This window comes from Drosophila rhopaloa, unplaced genomic scaffold (genome assembly GCF_018152115.1).
Source record: "Drosophila rhopaloa isolate 14029-0021.01 unplaced genomic scaffold, ASM1815211v1 contig_2, whole genome shotgun sequence".
NCBI lineage: Eukaryota > Metazoa > Arthropoda > Insecta > Diptera > Drosophilidae > Drosophila > Drosophila rhopaloa.
Genome location: NW_025335083.1, coordinates 24158812 through 24173015, shown reverse-complemented (window position 1 = coordinate 24173015; position 14204 = coordinate 24158812). Strand labels below are relative to the sequence as shown.

Below are 14204 nucleotides of genomic sequence, written 5' to 3'. Positions count from 1 at the left end.
TTTTATAATACAATTAAAATGAAAACAAAAGTTTGCTAAGTACTTATCTTAAATTATATTTTTAATAAGCCAAAAGTTTGTTCTCAAACATATCTTAATATAGATAGATATTTATAAGTATTATTTAAATAATTTAATTTTAAATAGGAAACATCATCAAGTTGACACTCGTAATTCACATAAATATTTTTCTAGTGCAATTTCAACCAAGTTCCACTTATAATTAAAGTTAATAAGCGCTGGTGACGCGATGCTGTAAAGTCCCCATATCGCTTCAAAAAACGTTCAATTAAATCTGAGAGAGTTGATAAAAAGTTGGTAGTTGCTCATCGTCATCGCAGCGGACATCCCCCATCACATGTGGCATTGAATCTAATTTGGCTGCTATATCGGTCGTTGAACCGATTTGTTTGCGATCGTCGCACTGATCGCTACTCGCACGTTACTAAGATATCAGCAACTTAGCTAGTAAACGCATTGGGATGGCTAAGGCCGATACCGCTGATACCCTGTAAAGTGTGGTACCAGATAAACCCCATTCAGAGGGGTTATCAAAGAGCCACGACTGCACGACTGACTGCTGCAGTCGAGCTGAGAGCCTCACGAAGTGATTAGAAATAGCCATATCAGCCGGCGTATGAGCCAGAGTAAGAGTCGTACTAGCCCAGTATAAATATCACCGCATCGTCACGGCCGTCGCACACAGAAAATGGTATTCAAGCAACTGCGCGGCTCGAGCTCATCGCTCTCTATTCCGACGAGGATGCTCCTGATCCTGTCGCTGATCCTTGGCCTTGGTCTATCCACTGCCGAGGGATATAGTTCAAAGGATCTGCTAACTTGGATGCAGGCCAGTAATTTTGGCTACCAGGTGCTGCAGCAGGCCTTGAATGACAACCAATCTGCGACGGCATCGGAGATGTCCTGTCTGGCGGAGGTTCGCTTGCTCCTTCAAGGAGCCGAGGGCAAGTCCTTGCCAGCTTTGCGGGGTGAGATCTTGGACCAAAAAATAGTTACACATTTACTTATTATATCCCAACCTTCTTCTAGTTCTGGATGCCTGGGGAAAGTTCCCACAAGGCCTTCTTTATGGTCACTTTATGGACATGGGCAACTATGAATCCTGCCTGAGTCTTGACTTAAACAAAAGCCTGGGCAGCAGTATTACCATAAAAGCCGAAGCCAAGTATTGTCTTAGCCGCATTCAATTTGAGAGTCTGTTGCTGGAAGCAGCAGGTGCAGATGCCCTTACTTTGAGCATTGGCACCTGTATACCCTCATCTTGTAGTGCTGCACAGCTTAGCCGATGGCTACAAGGACATCTGCAGGACATGTTCGGAGAGAACTCCACAGGAACTACTTTGGTGCAGGAACAGGACTGTGCTTTGAGCCACAAAGAGCCCATGAATGGACTAGATTGGTTTGCTGTGTAAGTAATGAACATGATAACTTATTAAAGAAAGATTGTATCTCTTTGCCTTTGTTTGCTCAAAACTTACGTAATATGCACTGCATTAAACTGGTTATTTGTGCTTAGACTTGTTTTGAATATCAATATTATAGTTGAGCAGTAATACACAAGGTCAAACTAAAAGTAAATTGTTGTAAATTGTTGTATATAACTATGCTTTGATTATGAACGAGCAAATTAGTTTGTTTTCAAGATGGCTAAAATTTACTCAATTGCAATTGGTCACATTCAAGTGATAATATTTTGGTTTTATTTTTCAGTTCCATTCTTATCTTATTGTGCACTTTGGTTCTTCTGGCCACCATTTTGGATTATGGCGAAGGTGAGAATTATATAAACACATGCTGTTTATGTAGCTTTAAAATCTTAAAATAAGAAAGGATATATATATTCACTGATTTTCACATTTCTGATAAGGGGTTACATATAAATGGCAATCGGTTAAATCAAAAGGCCTTTTTGAGGGGTTTTTTGTTCTACCTTTGCACAATATTTAAATATTTCTATATATTAATTATATACTTTTTATGTATATTTGTCTTTATAGTTTCGATCAAGCTACTGGGAACCTTTTCTCTTCGCCGAAATCTGCCTCAACTGCTCAAGACCTCGAGCACGCCCTCGCCTCGTGTAATTCCTTGTCTAAATGGAATTCGCTGCTTGACCATTATCTGGATTATTCTTGGCCATGGCTATATGTACCTCCTTTTGGCGCCCAATATCAATTCCTATGACATTGTGGCCTGGGCTAAGACACCCTTCTCTATGGTGATGCAAAGTGGATCTACCTCAGTGGACACATTTTTCCTACTTAGTGGTCTGCTTTTGGTTTTAACCACACTTCGCGAATTGGAGCGGTGAGTTTGGATATTTGTAATAATGGGATTAGTATTTATTGTTTATTTCTTATTTCTTTTTCCATTATACAGAACTAAAGGTCGTCTCCATGTCCCACTGATGTACCTGCATCGCCTGGTGCGACTGACTCCTGTTTTGGCTTTGGCGGTCCTCATTTTCATGACACTTTTTCCCCGTTTGGACAGTGGTCCTTTGTGGAAGCAGTTCACCAGCTCATCAGAACTCTGCAGCGATACTTGGTGGGCCACTTTGCTCTATGTCCAAAACTACGCCGCTCCAGGAAGAATGGTAAGTATTTCCAATCACCCTAAATGGCATTTGAAACTTTTATAATCTTGAAACATATTTTAGTGCTTAGGACATTCCTGGTATTTGGCAGTAGACATGCAACTGTATATCATCTCCCCTCTTTTGCTAATCGCCCTCTATAAATGGGGTAAAAAAGCCTTTGGAGGCATTGTTCTTTTGATTCTGCTACTTTTTGGCTGCGTCTTTAGCATAGTTATGCTGCGGGAATTGAAGGTGTTCGACCGTCATGGGTAAGTCTATTCAATATAAGATCCATATAGATAAAAAGTCCATAAAAATGAAGGGAAAATCTAATCGCCTTAACAATTATTCTCCCCGTTTTTCAATTTACGATATCACCAAAAAAGGTTATGACTTTTTTCCAGACCATATAGTTTTATTAAAACCAGCTAGTTAATTATGCTAATTTAATTATCCTTTTTTCCACAGAAACCTAGGTGGCGATAGCCCCGAAATGCGGCTCATCTACTACACCACTCATGCCAGAGCCACTCCTTGGTTGATTGGACTCCTCTTCGGTTACTTTTTGCACCACCAGGGTGGAAGAAAGAGCCGCCTGCCAAAGTGGTTGGCTTTTCTATTATGGATCCTGTCCCTCTCCTTGGTGGCCACTGTGATCTTTGCCGTGTATCCTTACACCCAGGACGGAGTGGAGGATATAAGCCCGCTGGCTGGAGCCTTTTATCTGTGCTGCAGTAGGATTGCCTGGCCTTTGGCCTTGTGTTGGATCATCTGGGCCTGCCAGAATGGATTGGCTCCCATTATAAATGACTTTCTAAGCTGGACATTCTGGCAGCCCCTCTCCAAGATTTCCTACTGCCTTTATATTTGGCATCTTTTGGTGGAAACAGTTCACATAGCGCGGATCAAGACCAGTCTGCACTTCTCCGACTACGATGCTGTAAGTAGATTGAACTTATTTACTCTTTTAAGCATTTTGTAAATGATTATTTTATATCTATTTAAGATCCTACGCTTCTGGTCGGACTTTGGCATTACCTTACTCGTCTCCTTGTTCATGCATTTGTTTGTGGAGGTACCACTGGGACGCCTCGAATTGGAATTGCTACGCAGTCGCAAAAAGCCGGAAGTCAAATCTCAACCTCCAGAGGCAGATAATTCCAGTCAACTTACCGCTATTCCAGTCACTAGTATTTCCCGCCAGAATTTAGTCGACCCCTAAACAAAGATTTTATAATTGTTATGTTTAAAACGATGTACATAGTTATCAACTAAGTTGCACTGCCGATTACCGATGTAAATGTGATTATAAATTGTGATTATAAACTGTGAATTTGTTTTTATATTTATAAGCTAAAATTTTTTTAATAATTTATAAGCTCAGCCCATTTCAGTTTAGATATATAAACATAAACATGCCCTAAAATCTGATGGCACAAAAGAAGCCCCCAAAAGTATGCAAAATAAATTTGCCTTAATGTAGAATGTAAAGTTGATGTAAAATGTACATACAATTGTATATAAGCTTATGTGTATTTTCTCAGCTAAATTAACTCAAGAATATTTTAAATTAGCTAATTGACTGAAATAAAGATAAACTTCCAAAGGCAAAACTAATCCCTTTCTTTCCACGTTCACATTATACATATTATTTAAAATGTTGAGCTATAAATTTTGGGCCCACATCACGTATGAGCAATGCGCCCCGCTCATATATCACAATCCTTTCAATCAGCTTCACAAGAGCAAATTCTGACCAATTTTCTCTGAGCCAGCTCCCAACCCAGCATATCTTTATTGTAGACCCATTTCCCACAACAATTACCCTTTAACATACACAAATTCCACATCACGTATACGCCTCCGTGGACCGCCCATCCGTTCGAAAATTGGTCGTTGGGTTTTTCGGGTGTTCGCCATGCCATCAACCATCTAAAATAGGGAGGGGCGGTGCGGGGTCGGACATCTATGCAAAGCTAAACGTGCAGCAACTAACAACTAAATTTCATTAAACCGCAGCGCACAAATTGAACTACAACAAACCCACCGCCATCACCAAAACAGCAAAACACCATCCTCATCAACATCAACGGCCCAAAACAGCAGCAAAAACAAATGCCGCAGGAGGGAAAATTTAAGTGCCTTCGGCGACCAAACGAACCAATTTTGTAGCGGCCATTTCAGGGAGTCAAAGCTTCAAAAAAAACCAAAAAAAAAAATGGAGACCAGCAAAATGAAGCGGCATGAAGTTAATGCCGCAGACTACAGCCATGTGCTCTATGAGGCAGCGGATGCCAAAAAGCAGCCAGGACAACAACTCGTGCATGAAGCGACCAAGTGGGTGGGTGGCTGCACGGAGGAGTGGGCGTTGGGTGGGCGGCACAAGGACAGAGGGTGGACAAAAATCACGCAACGGAGCATGACAAGCAAACGCAACGTAGCGCATCCTGGCTGCCTTTTTGCCACGTTTCCAGGCACAGCATCCCCATCGTCCCGGGACTCCTGGACAACTTCAAAAATGCTGCAGCTGTTCGATGGGTCCTTCGACCCCCCCAAAAAATACTGCCCCTTCAGGGACACCACCCGTTTCGCCACCCGCTCTCTAGTTCAGCGTGATAATAAAATGAAAACTTTGAACGGCCAAGTGAAGGAATGAAGCAAGATCGAAGACACTGAGGAAAATAAGATGATGGAAAGAAATAATTAAATTTATCTACAAAAATATAGAATTTTTAAAACAACATTAAAACAACTAAAATCATACTATTCGTGTATACAATTTAAAGGATGAACTTTATAGGAAATTCTCCAAAAAAATGAAAACAATTTTATTGGGACAGAAGTTTTTAAGGATTTTTTTTAAGGGTTCACATTGAACCCTATGTTTCTTTAAAAATTTGTATTTTATTTTTTTTATATTTAACATTTAAAAAATTCCATTTAGTAGAGTAAGTATTCCGAAATATAATAATTATATTCATTCTTAAGCAAACAAATAGCATTTATTTACTCTTATAAAATCAATCAAAATTTATCTTTCAGTGGACTGGGCCAGGCCAACAGCTCTGGCTGTTCCTGGCGACCAACGGCGCACCGCATGTCTGGCATATTTAATTTATTTATTTTATGCAAATTTTGGATAATGTATCTGCGGCCGCAGGATACAAAATACAAAATACACAAACGCAAATACAAACACAAACGACGGCAGAGCCCCAACCGCAGCAGGAGGAGTAGATGTAACAACATCAAGGGGTTTCCCAAGGTGGAGCTACCCCCTCAGCCCCCCAAGTCCCCAACTTTCCGAAAACACCCCCTCCCCCAATTGCCCATCTCCAGTCAAACAAAAAATGTTCCATAATGAAAGCAATTGTTGCCAAACCGCGCAGCGTACAAAATTATTCAGCATAGTTGCTGGAAGAGACACCATAAACGGTCGAAGGACCAAGGACGAAGGACGAGGGGAGGGGGAGGGGCGACAGCTGGATGCGGTTGCCAGAGCGATATTTAGCATTATACGCTTCATTGTCTAAAGTGGCGCCCAGGGAGAACCTCTGCCCCACCGCCTCTTATTGTATTTATTCAAAAGTTAGAACACCGCCTGCTTGCACTAACTACTAATGTGCGGTTCCCTCCATATACAAAATGGGGGGCGAACAAAGGGGGGCGTGGCAGCCCGGTGGCAAGTTCTATCCAGCGCCATTTGCTTTTTATTGTTCAAAACTGTTGAAAAGTTTCGCCATAATTTTGTAAAATTTTTTCCATCTTACTATTTTTTATCTATGGAAATTCGGTAGCGTTTTCAAATAATGAAAGTTTTTGTAACATTTTCATCATTTACGGATGGGAAATTATTTTTATTTTATTTTTACAGATTTTCAAATGGTTATTTTTAATATATATATTTAATTTAATCAGTATAAAATATTTATCAAAAGGAAGAGTTTTAACATAGAAGATTTATAAATGGTACTTAAAACTATTTAGTCTTTGCTATTTTTCTTAAATTAAGATTTAAAGAGCAAGAAACAAATAATCCGTATTCAGTATTAAAAAAATATTTTTATATAGGTCTTCGATTTTTAATTATATATTTTTCTCTTACCGCGGCACCACCAAGTTCCCTTCAAATTTTCGACCATGCCAGAATAAATATTACGTATACGTAACGTTGGCGGTAGAGGATTTTTACTAATTAAAATGGTTTTTCCGCTGACGCTGCCGCATACCCCAGCGAATGTTTATAATTCCCCCAACGATTTGCAAAATGCAGCAAAAGGAAATATACATTTATATACACACATTTAAATGGAACCGTATTTCAGGCAGCTCATGAATAAGTTGCGCTCCTCATGCGAACTCAGCTCGCCCATAAATTAGCATTAAGAGAGCTCGGGGCGTGGATTTTGATGATTCTCGTGGCCATTTTTTTTGCGAAGGAGACCACTATCACGTGCAGCTAATAAATCTGCCCGAGAGGGGCATTTAAAAGGATTACGAATCATCGAAGGCCTGTCCGGATAAAAGTGATTAAGTCTGACCACGACGTGGCAACCTTTTTTGCGTTCTTTCGTTTTTTTTCGGGTTCCTTTCTTCTTTCTTTTTTACTTTCCATTGGACGGTTTTTTTTTTCGTTGGCTGCGATGTTTGTGCAATTGTATGTGAAACATTTCTGGACTTTTAACCCTTTTTTATGGGTCTGACGGGGTCGGAGGTCTTGGACTGTCGCTTGCAGTCCATTTACCTGCACAATTGAATGATTTCCTAAGCCCCGGAGTGGGTTGAAGCTATAGTCTTGATGGGTTTTGGGGTTGGTGGCGAAAAGAGTGCGCAGTTTGTTTATTCTTTGAGTGGAAACTGAATGTTAAGCAATGCTATCGGCATTTCATTGAGGGGTAATTTATGAGTCTGTTAGATTTCTCAAAGCGATTGGGTAAAGTTATATTGCAAGTTAAAAGGAATGAGAACCTCACAACTTAAAAAAATACTTACTGAAAAACTTTAAAACTGCATATTATCAAATTTAATTTCTGAACATTGCGCAGGTTGAATTAGTTTTCTCATGGCAAATTAAAGCGCCAGCATAGTTGCCTCATTCATATCTTTTATAATTTAGTTGTGCCATAAACCTCTCAGGAAAACTAAGAACTGGCCGAAATAAAGCCTGAAGAATATGAAACAAAGAAAAGGAAAGAGTTCGTTGGATGCTCTTGTATTCTTCCGCTTCCTCCCGGCTGGAAATCATAAATATTCACTAACTGAGAGCAGGAAGCGCCGGGCGAGGACATTAGTTAGCCGGCGAGGACAGGACCAAAATTACAATTTTTGCCAACCAACTTGCCACACCCGATCCCTACAACTACTGCTTCCCGATTTCCACTCTTCCACTCCTCCAGACTCTCTGCTTTTCCGGCAAAGGACTCCAGCTCATCATAAAGGACGACTCCCACGTAGGATCCTGTGGGGGTGGCATTTTATGTGTGGTCAGGCAATTTGCTGCTTTACAATAAGTGGCAGGGACATAAAAATAATAATTATGCTTGTACCTTTTATGATTATGGTGTGAAAACAACAATTGTTCCCCCAAAAAAAGGACAACGCACAAGGATATTTACGAGCCGTGTGTAGGTGGAGCTTTAAGGAACAAATTATTAAAACAACAAGGGCAGGCGCAATACAACATAGGAAAAGGAAAAGAAAAACCTCAACGCGAACAACTCAATGTTAATGGGCAGGTTTGAGGGGCGGGGCAGTAGTCCTCCAGCAGGACTCTCCATTTCCTTGGCCTTAGCTCCTGGCTTAGCGCTTTCCCGTCTGCTTTCAGCACAATAAACAAAAAGTAATTTTCACAAATTTGCCAAACTTGTAAGCCCGAAAGCAAGCGAACCATTGGAATTTATGTGGCGTGCCCGCTTTGAGAGTGGACCCAGGTGCTATTCCTGCCACTCCCCCGAGAACTAGACACGAACCTTTCTTGGCTCCGGATGCGGCAAGTTCTTCAGCCATTTTTATTTGTGGTGTTGGCGTGGTGTTTTCCACGGGAAGGAAACTGTCGCGACGCCATTTATTATCCGCCGTCTGAAGGGTCGCCCATTGTCGCCTGTCGCCGGAGTCTCACTCCCACTTTAATAGATATGGTTAATGTGTGTGCGGCTAAGCTATCTCTGCATGTGCATCCGTAGCCCCAAATCCAGCCCGTACTCCGATTTGGGGTCCCTGTTCCAGTTCCGCTCGATTGTCCTGCTCTGGGGAGTGTTTGAAAAACTCCAAGTGTCAGGGGATTTGATGCGACTGTGGGAAAAACTCCTAGTCCAGGGGAATAAAATATGGAAACCAATAAAAAAGACGATAGCAAAGTTCAATTTATAAACTTTTGACCTCCAGGAATAGAAAACAAGAAAGGAAAGCTAACTTCGGGCGGAGCCGAAGTTGACATACCCTTGCAGAATATTCTGTAAATTATATTCTCCAAAATTATTTATATGATGCATTCTTAACACTCATAAAAATCCCAACTTCCTAACTTTAAAAACACCAAAGTTATGGCATTTCCAATCGTTCAGTTATATGGCAGCTATAGAATATAGTCGGCCGATCCTTATGAAATTTGGTATGTCGGATTGATTGGCCAAAAATAAAACCCATAGAAAATTCCAACTTCCTAACTTTACAAACACCAAGGTTATGGCATTTCCGATCAATCAGTTATATGGCGGCTATAGGATATAGCCGGCCGATCCTTATGAAATTTGGTAGGTCGGATTAAGTGGCCAAATATAAAAGCCATAGAAAATCCCAACTTGCTATCCTTACAAACACCAAAGTTATGGCATTTCCGATCAATCAGTTATATGACAGCTATAGGATATAGTCGGCCGATCCTTATGAAATTTGGTATGTCGGATTGATTGGCCAAAAATAAAACCCATAGAAAATTCCAACTTCCTAACTTTACAAACACCAAGGTTATGGCATTTCCGATCAATCAGTTATATGGCGGCTATAGGATATAGTCGGCCGATCCTTATGAAATTTGGTAGGTCGGATTGATTGGCCAAAAATAAAATCCATAGAAAATCCCAATTTTCTAACTTTACAAACACCAAAGTTATGGCATTTCCGATCAATCAGTTATATGGCAGCTATAGGATATAGTCGGCCGATCCTTATGAAATTTGGTAGGTCGGATTGATTGGCCAAATATAAAACCCATAGTAAATCCCAGCTTCCTAACTTTACAAACACCAAAGTAATGGCATTTCCGATTAATCAGTTATATGGCAGCTATAGGATATAGTCGGCCGATCCCGGCCGTTCCGACTTATATACTGCGTGCAAAGGAAAGAAGGGTGTGTGCAAAGCTTCAATTCGATAGCTTTAAAACTGAGAGACTAGTTTGCGTAGAAACAGACAGACGGACAGACAGACGGACAGACGGACAGACGGACATGGCTATATCAACTCAGGAGGTGATCCTGATCAAGAATATATATACTTTATAGGGTCGGAGATGTCTCCTTCACTGCGTTGCACACTTTTGACCAAAATTATAATACCCTCTGCAAGGGTATAAAAATTATGTAGTTAACAAGAGGGGTAAATTTAAAGAATGAGAGGCATACATCTGAAATGTTTATTAAATAATTTTGACGGAAAATATAATATTATATCTTAATCAAATACTTATATCCTTCTTGCAATTTTGACTGGGGAAAAAAGTGTTAGCATTTTCATCATCAAAAGTGAAGCCTTTTAAGAGTTTTTGGCTTAAAAAATGTTATAAAATATTCATACAATCAAGACATTTATAATTTGCTACTAAGAATTCTACTCATTAAATTAAGATCATCCAAAGCTAACTTTAAACTTCTTTTTAGCCTACTACTTTAACAAAACTACTTACAATTTTTCAATTAACTAATAGCTTTTATTATTTAATACCTTTTAAAACATTTCCTAACTATGTTAAATATATATGATTACTATTCCCAGCCTCCCCTTTTAAACAAAGCCCATCTGTAAATTCTTCCCCCAAAGTTATGCATTATCTCCCACTACCAACCTTGCCTAATTCAATCGGCTGTGGCAAATTAAAGTTCCATTTCTCTTTGGCAAAGGCGTCAAACCCTTGCCAAATCAAAAGAAAAAGTCCTTCTTATCAGGCCAACCCTTGGCCCAGGGTCAAAGTTCGCTGGGAGTTTGGGGGGAAGCCCCCGACCATGCTTAGCATATGCGCATAAATCACAGGACAAAAAGAAGGGCGAGCGGACCAGCGAAGACCAGACAGAAAGCCACCCACTACAGGACAATAAAATTGCTAAACGCTACAATGACAATTCAAGCATGTAAATGAAAGGCGGACTAGAAATGGTACAAAAAAGGGGAGGTCCTGGAACAGGACAAAAGGGAATGAAGCCCGGAGAGCCGAAGACGACGGCGAAGGACATTGGGAGATGCCGCGCGCAAATGAAATTAAAGGCGAGCAAACAAGTTACGGTCAGACAATCAGGAGCGCAAAAAAAGGACACTGGACCAACGCAGGACATCAACCCTGCATTGTGCCCCCTTTTTCGCTTTAATCAATTCCTTTTCGGGGCACGCCCTCAGTCCTTTTTTGAAGGAGAATCTGCCTTTTGGGGATTTCTTGCCTGCAACGGCGAGATTGATTTGTGCTGGTTGAACCCCCTTTGATGGCTGCCCTTGTTTGGCCTTTGATTAAATTAGATTTCACAGGACATATGTACACATCCCCAAATGTTCTCAACTCCAAGGGATCCTTTGTTTGTCCGGATTTGAGAGAAAAGTGTAGAAAAATTGCGCGTAATTTGCTGTAAATCCTTCGTGTAATTTGTTTGTCAACAAATTGGGTTCGGACCTGGCAAACGAATGTGTAAATGCTGCCCATTTAACATTTTACCCAAATCCTGACGTTTTTTTCCTTAAGGATCAGAGGTTTTTTCTTTTTCTTGACATTGTCTAATGAGTTAATTAGGCTGGTGATGCGGGTAGGTAAGCACGTTCAGATTTCATCATCGGAATCATTTATCTAGAGTGGGTCAGTGTCCTTAACGATAATGTCCTGTGGAGATGGATAAAGGACAGCTTGTGATGAGAGCGATATGGTAAATGGTGTGGCTCAGAACTGATTTGGAATTGTTTGGGTGAAGGAATAATGCGAGGTAATGCGAGGTGCTTAGACTTGATTTCTTTGGTTGAATGGGTAATTTTCTGTTTAAGAATCTTCATAGAAAATAATACCATTTAAAAAATTATCAAAGCTCTAAGTATTTCTTTTTTATAGTTATTCGTTTGAAATATCAATTTAAAATTGCTATGCTGACTTAACGTGTTTTACCCAACAAAATTAACTAATTATAAAATGTATTCTAATTATTATTATTATTTATTTTAAAAATTTATAATAAGGTAAATAAAATCAAAACAGATATATTCTGTAGTCTAATTTCTAATGTATTGAAGGACGTTTATTAATTAATCTAAATTTCGTAGTTGCCATTTTTACCCCAGTGTAATATTCCTATTATTCAGTTATGTTTCCAACCCAATCCAAGGACCAGGAACCCGTTTGATTTATCAAAGTTTTAAACGGCTTAATGGCGGCAACCCTAAGTTCTAATGCGATAATTCCCCCCATCTGATCTTTTCCCGTTCCCATTTGGACTGCCATATTTGGCCAGGGCTAACATCAATGTTTAATGTCCTTTGGCAAGGACTTTGGCCACACTCCCGCACTTCGCTGTTCGATGGAAACCGCAATAATTTCTGTGGCCATGCGTTCGAGCAACATTTATTTTTAGTTTTGCCCCTTACAAAACTAGCCACAAAAGGATATGTGACGGGGGGTAGGGAAGGGGGGTCGGTGTGTGGTTTGAAGGCCTGTCAATGGCCAGAAGGACACGCTGGCAAGGAGCAGCCGGAAGCTGGCCAAATATGGGCAAAACAAAGGCAAATTGAAATGAATGCGTGCGGCAAAAGTTTTGCGGCCAGAACTCGAGTGCAGCTCGCAGGACACGACCAATGGAATAATCCTTTGTCCTGCCATGAGTGGTCTCCCCCCGAAAAACTTTTGCGGTTCAATTTGAAAAGGAAACTGCAAAGAAAATTTCCAAGGACACACAACCAGGACACACACACACATGAGGACAAATAAAATTTTAATTAAACTAATGAAAATGCACAAGGCCCAAGGACATAACAGAAAATGTATCCTGCTGATGTCGAAGTTTTTTTTCGGTTTCGGGCGGAAAACATTAAAAATTAACTGGCGGAATAATCGAAGCTGTTAAAACGTTAATTTAACACTTAAACAGGCCAAACCGCAGGACAACTCGTAACAGTTACCAGTTAACTGTGACTGCTAACGGCAACTGTCACTGTCACTGTCACTGTCACTGTATTGGGCGCGTTCCGAGTGGGTGGGTGATTGGGGTATTGTGCGACTGGGTGGCATTCCGATTGGCAGCTTCCCTCTGTGTGTCACATTTAATGCAAGAACGGAATTCCATTAAGCGACAACCGCAGCGCCGCTGACGTTGCTGCCACAGACCAAACCCAACCAAACGAAACCCAACCAAACCAAACCAAGCCGAGCCAAACCAACCCGAAATCCCAACCGAACTGAACCACCAACCACCCTTAACCCACTCGCATCCGCGGAAGAGGAAACGCATTTGTGGTGCCAAATAAACACACGTCCACATATGGAACAAGCAGCCTGGCGATGGCAGCGTGAGATATTAAAATTTAGGTATATAAAAATAAGGTTTTCAAATGAGCATTTTTTATTTTTTATTTATAGATAGTTTATAAAAATGATTACATCTAAGTACACACAAAGCTATGTTAGATAAGCATCATGATACAATTCTATGAATATTGTATTAATATCGATCGAAATAATCTACTTCTTTTTTTGATTATTCCCACGAATATTTTCTAAAGATATAAGTTAATTAACATCAATTATTTCTACTTATTAAAATATGAGACCCTGTAAATATCAGTTTCTACTATTTGTTCTTTCAGATATATTAATATAATTTAACTTATTTATTCCGTTTAGTTTCATCAGAACTGTAAGTGATTAAATCACCAGAAAAACTATAGTAAGCAGATGAAAATATGGTAAGTTCATCTTTTATTTTATGACATAAATGAATAAGTTTAAATATTTGTTTAACTGTTAAAATGTAAATATTTTAAATGAAGTCACGACTTCACCTCGAATTCAGACACAACTGAAAATCGAGAGGAGCTGACAGGGATGCCCCAGCAGTCGTCACGAGTCCCCCCGCAAACCCTTCTTCCTCTCAAGGACCCACTGCAGTCTGATCCCAAAACATTTTTGCCCCATTCCTGGGTTTTCAGCTACCCGGAACACGCAGCATATTGCAGATGCTTAAACACAAAGCTTCAACTGAACGGGGAGAGGGGCGGAAAAGAATCACAGTGAAGCTTCCCCACACAGAAACACACGCACAAGCGGCTTACATGGTTGTATGTGTGTGTGTGTAATCATACAAATGTGTGAGTGTTGGGGGCGCACATAAATTGCAATCGGAATATCAAATTGGCAGTTGGAGGG

General features: G+C 40.3%; 1 protein-coding gene across 1 annotated transcript; it reads left to right on the top strand.

The window, feature by feature from the left end:
* Positions 1 to 724: 724 nt before the first annotated feature.
* On the top strand, positions 725 to 3925 carry LOC108053849 (nose resistant to fluoxetine protein 6). The gene is made up of 8 exons (XM_044460046.1): positions 725 to 989; positions 1051 to 1429; positions 1732 to 1793; positions 2019 to 2328; positions 2401 to 2617; positions 2681 to 2868; positions 3068 to 3539; positions 3606 to 3925. The coding sequence occupies exons 1-8, from the start codon at positions 764 to 766 to the stop codon at positions 3819 to 3821; spliced, it is 2070 nt and encodes a 689-aa protein (XP_044315981.1). The 5' UTR covers positions 725 to 763; the 3' UTR covers positions 3822 to 3925.
* The last annotated feature ends 10279 nt before the right edge of the window (positions 3926 to 14204 follow it).

Excerpts from the sequence above, each read along its gene's own strand:
- LOC108053849 (XM_044460046.1), top strand. The coding sequence starts at position 764 with ATGCTCCTGATCCTGTCGCTGATCCTTGGCCTTGGTCTATCCACTGCC. Across the intron at positions 1,430-1,731 it reads GGACTAGATTGGTTTGCTGT|TTCCATTCTTATCTTATTGT; the intron begins GTAAGTAATGAA and ends TTTATTTTTCAG. Across the intron at positions 3,540-3,605 it reads ACTTCTCCGACTACGATGCT|ATCCTACGCTTCTGGTCGGA; the intron begins GTAAGTAGATTG and ends TATCTATTTAAG.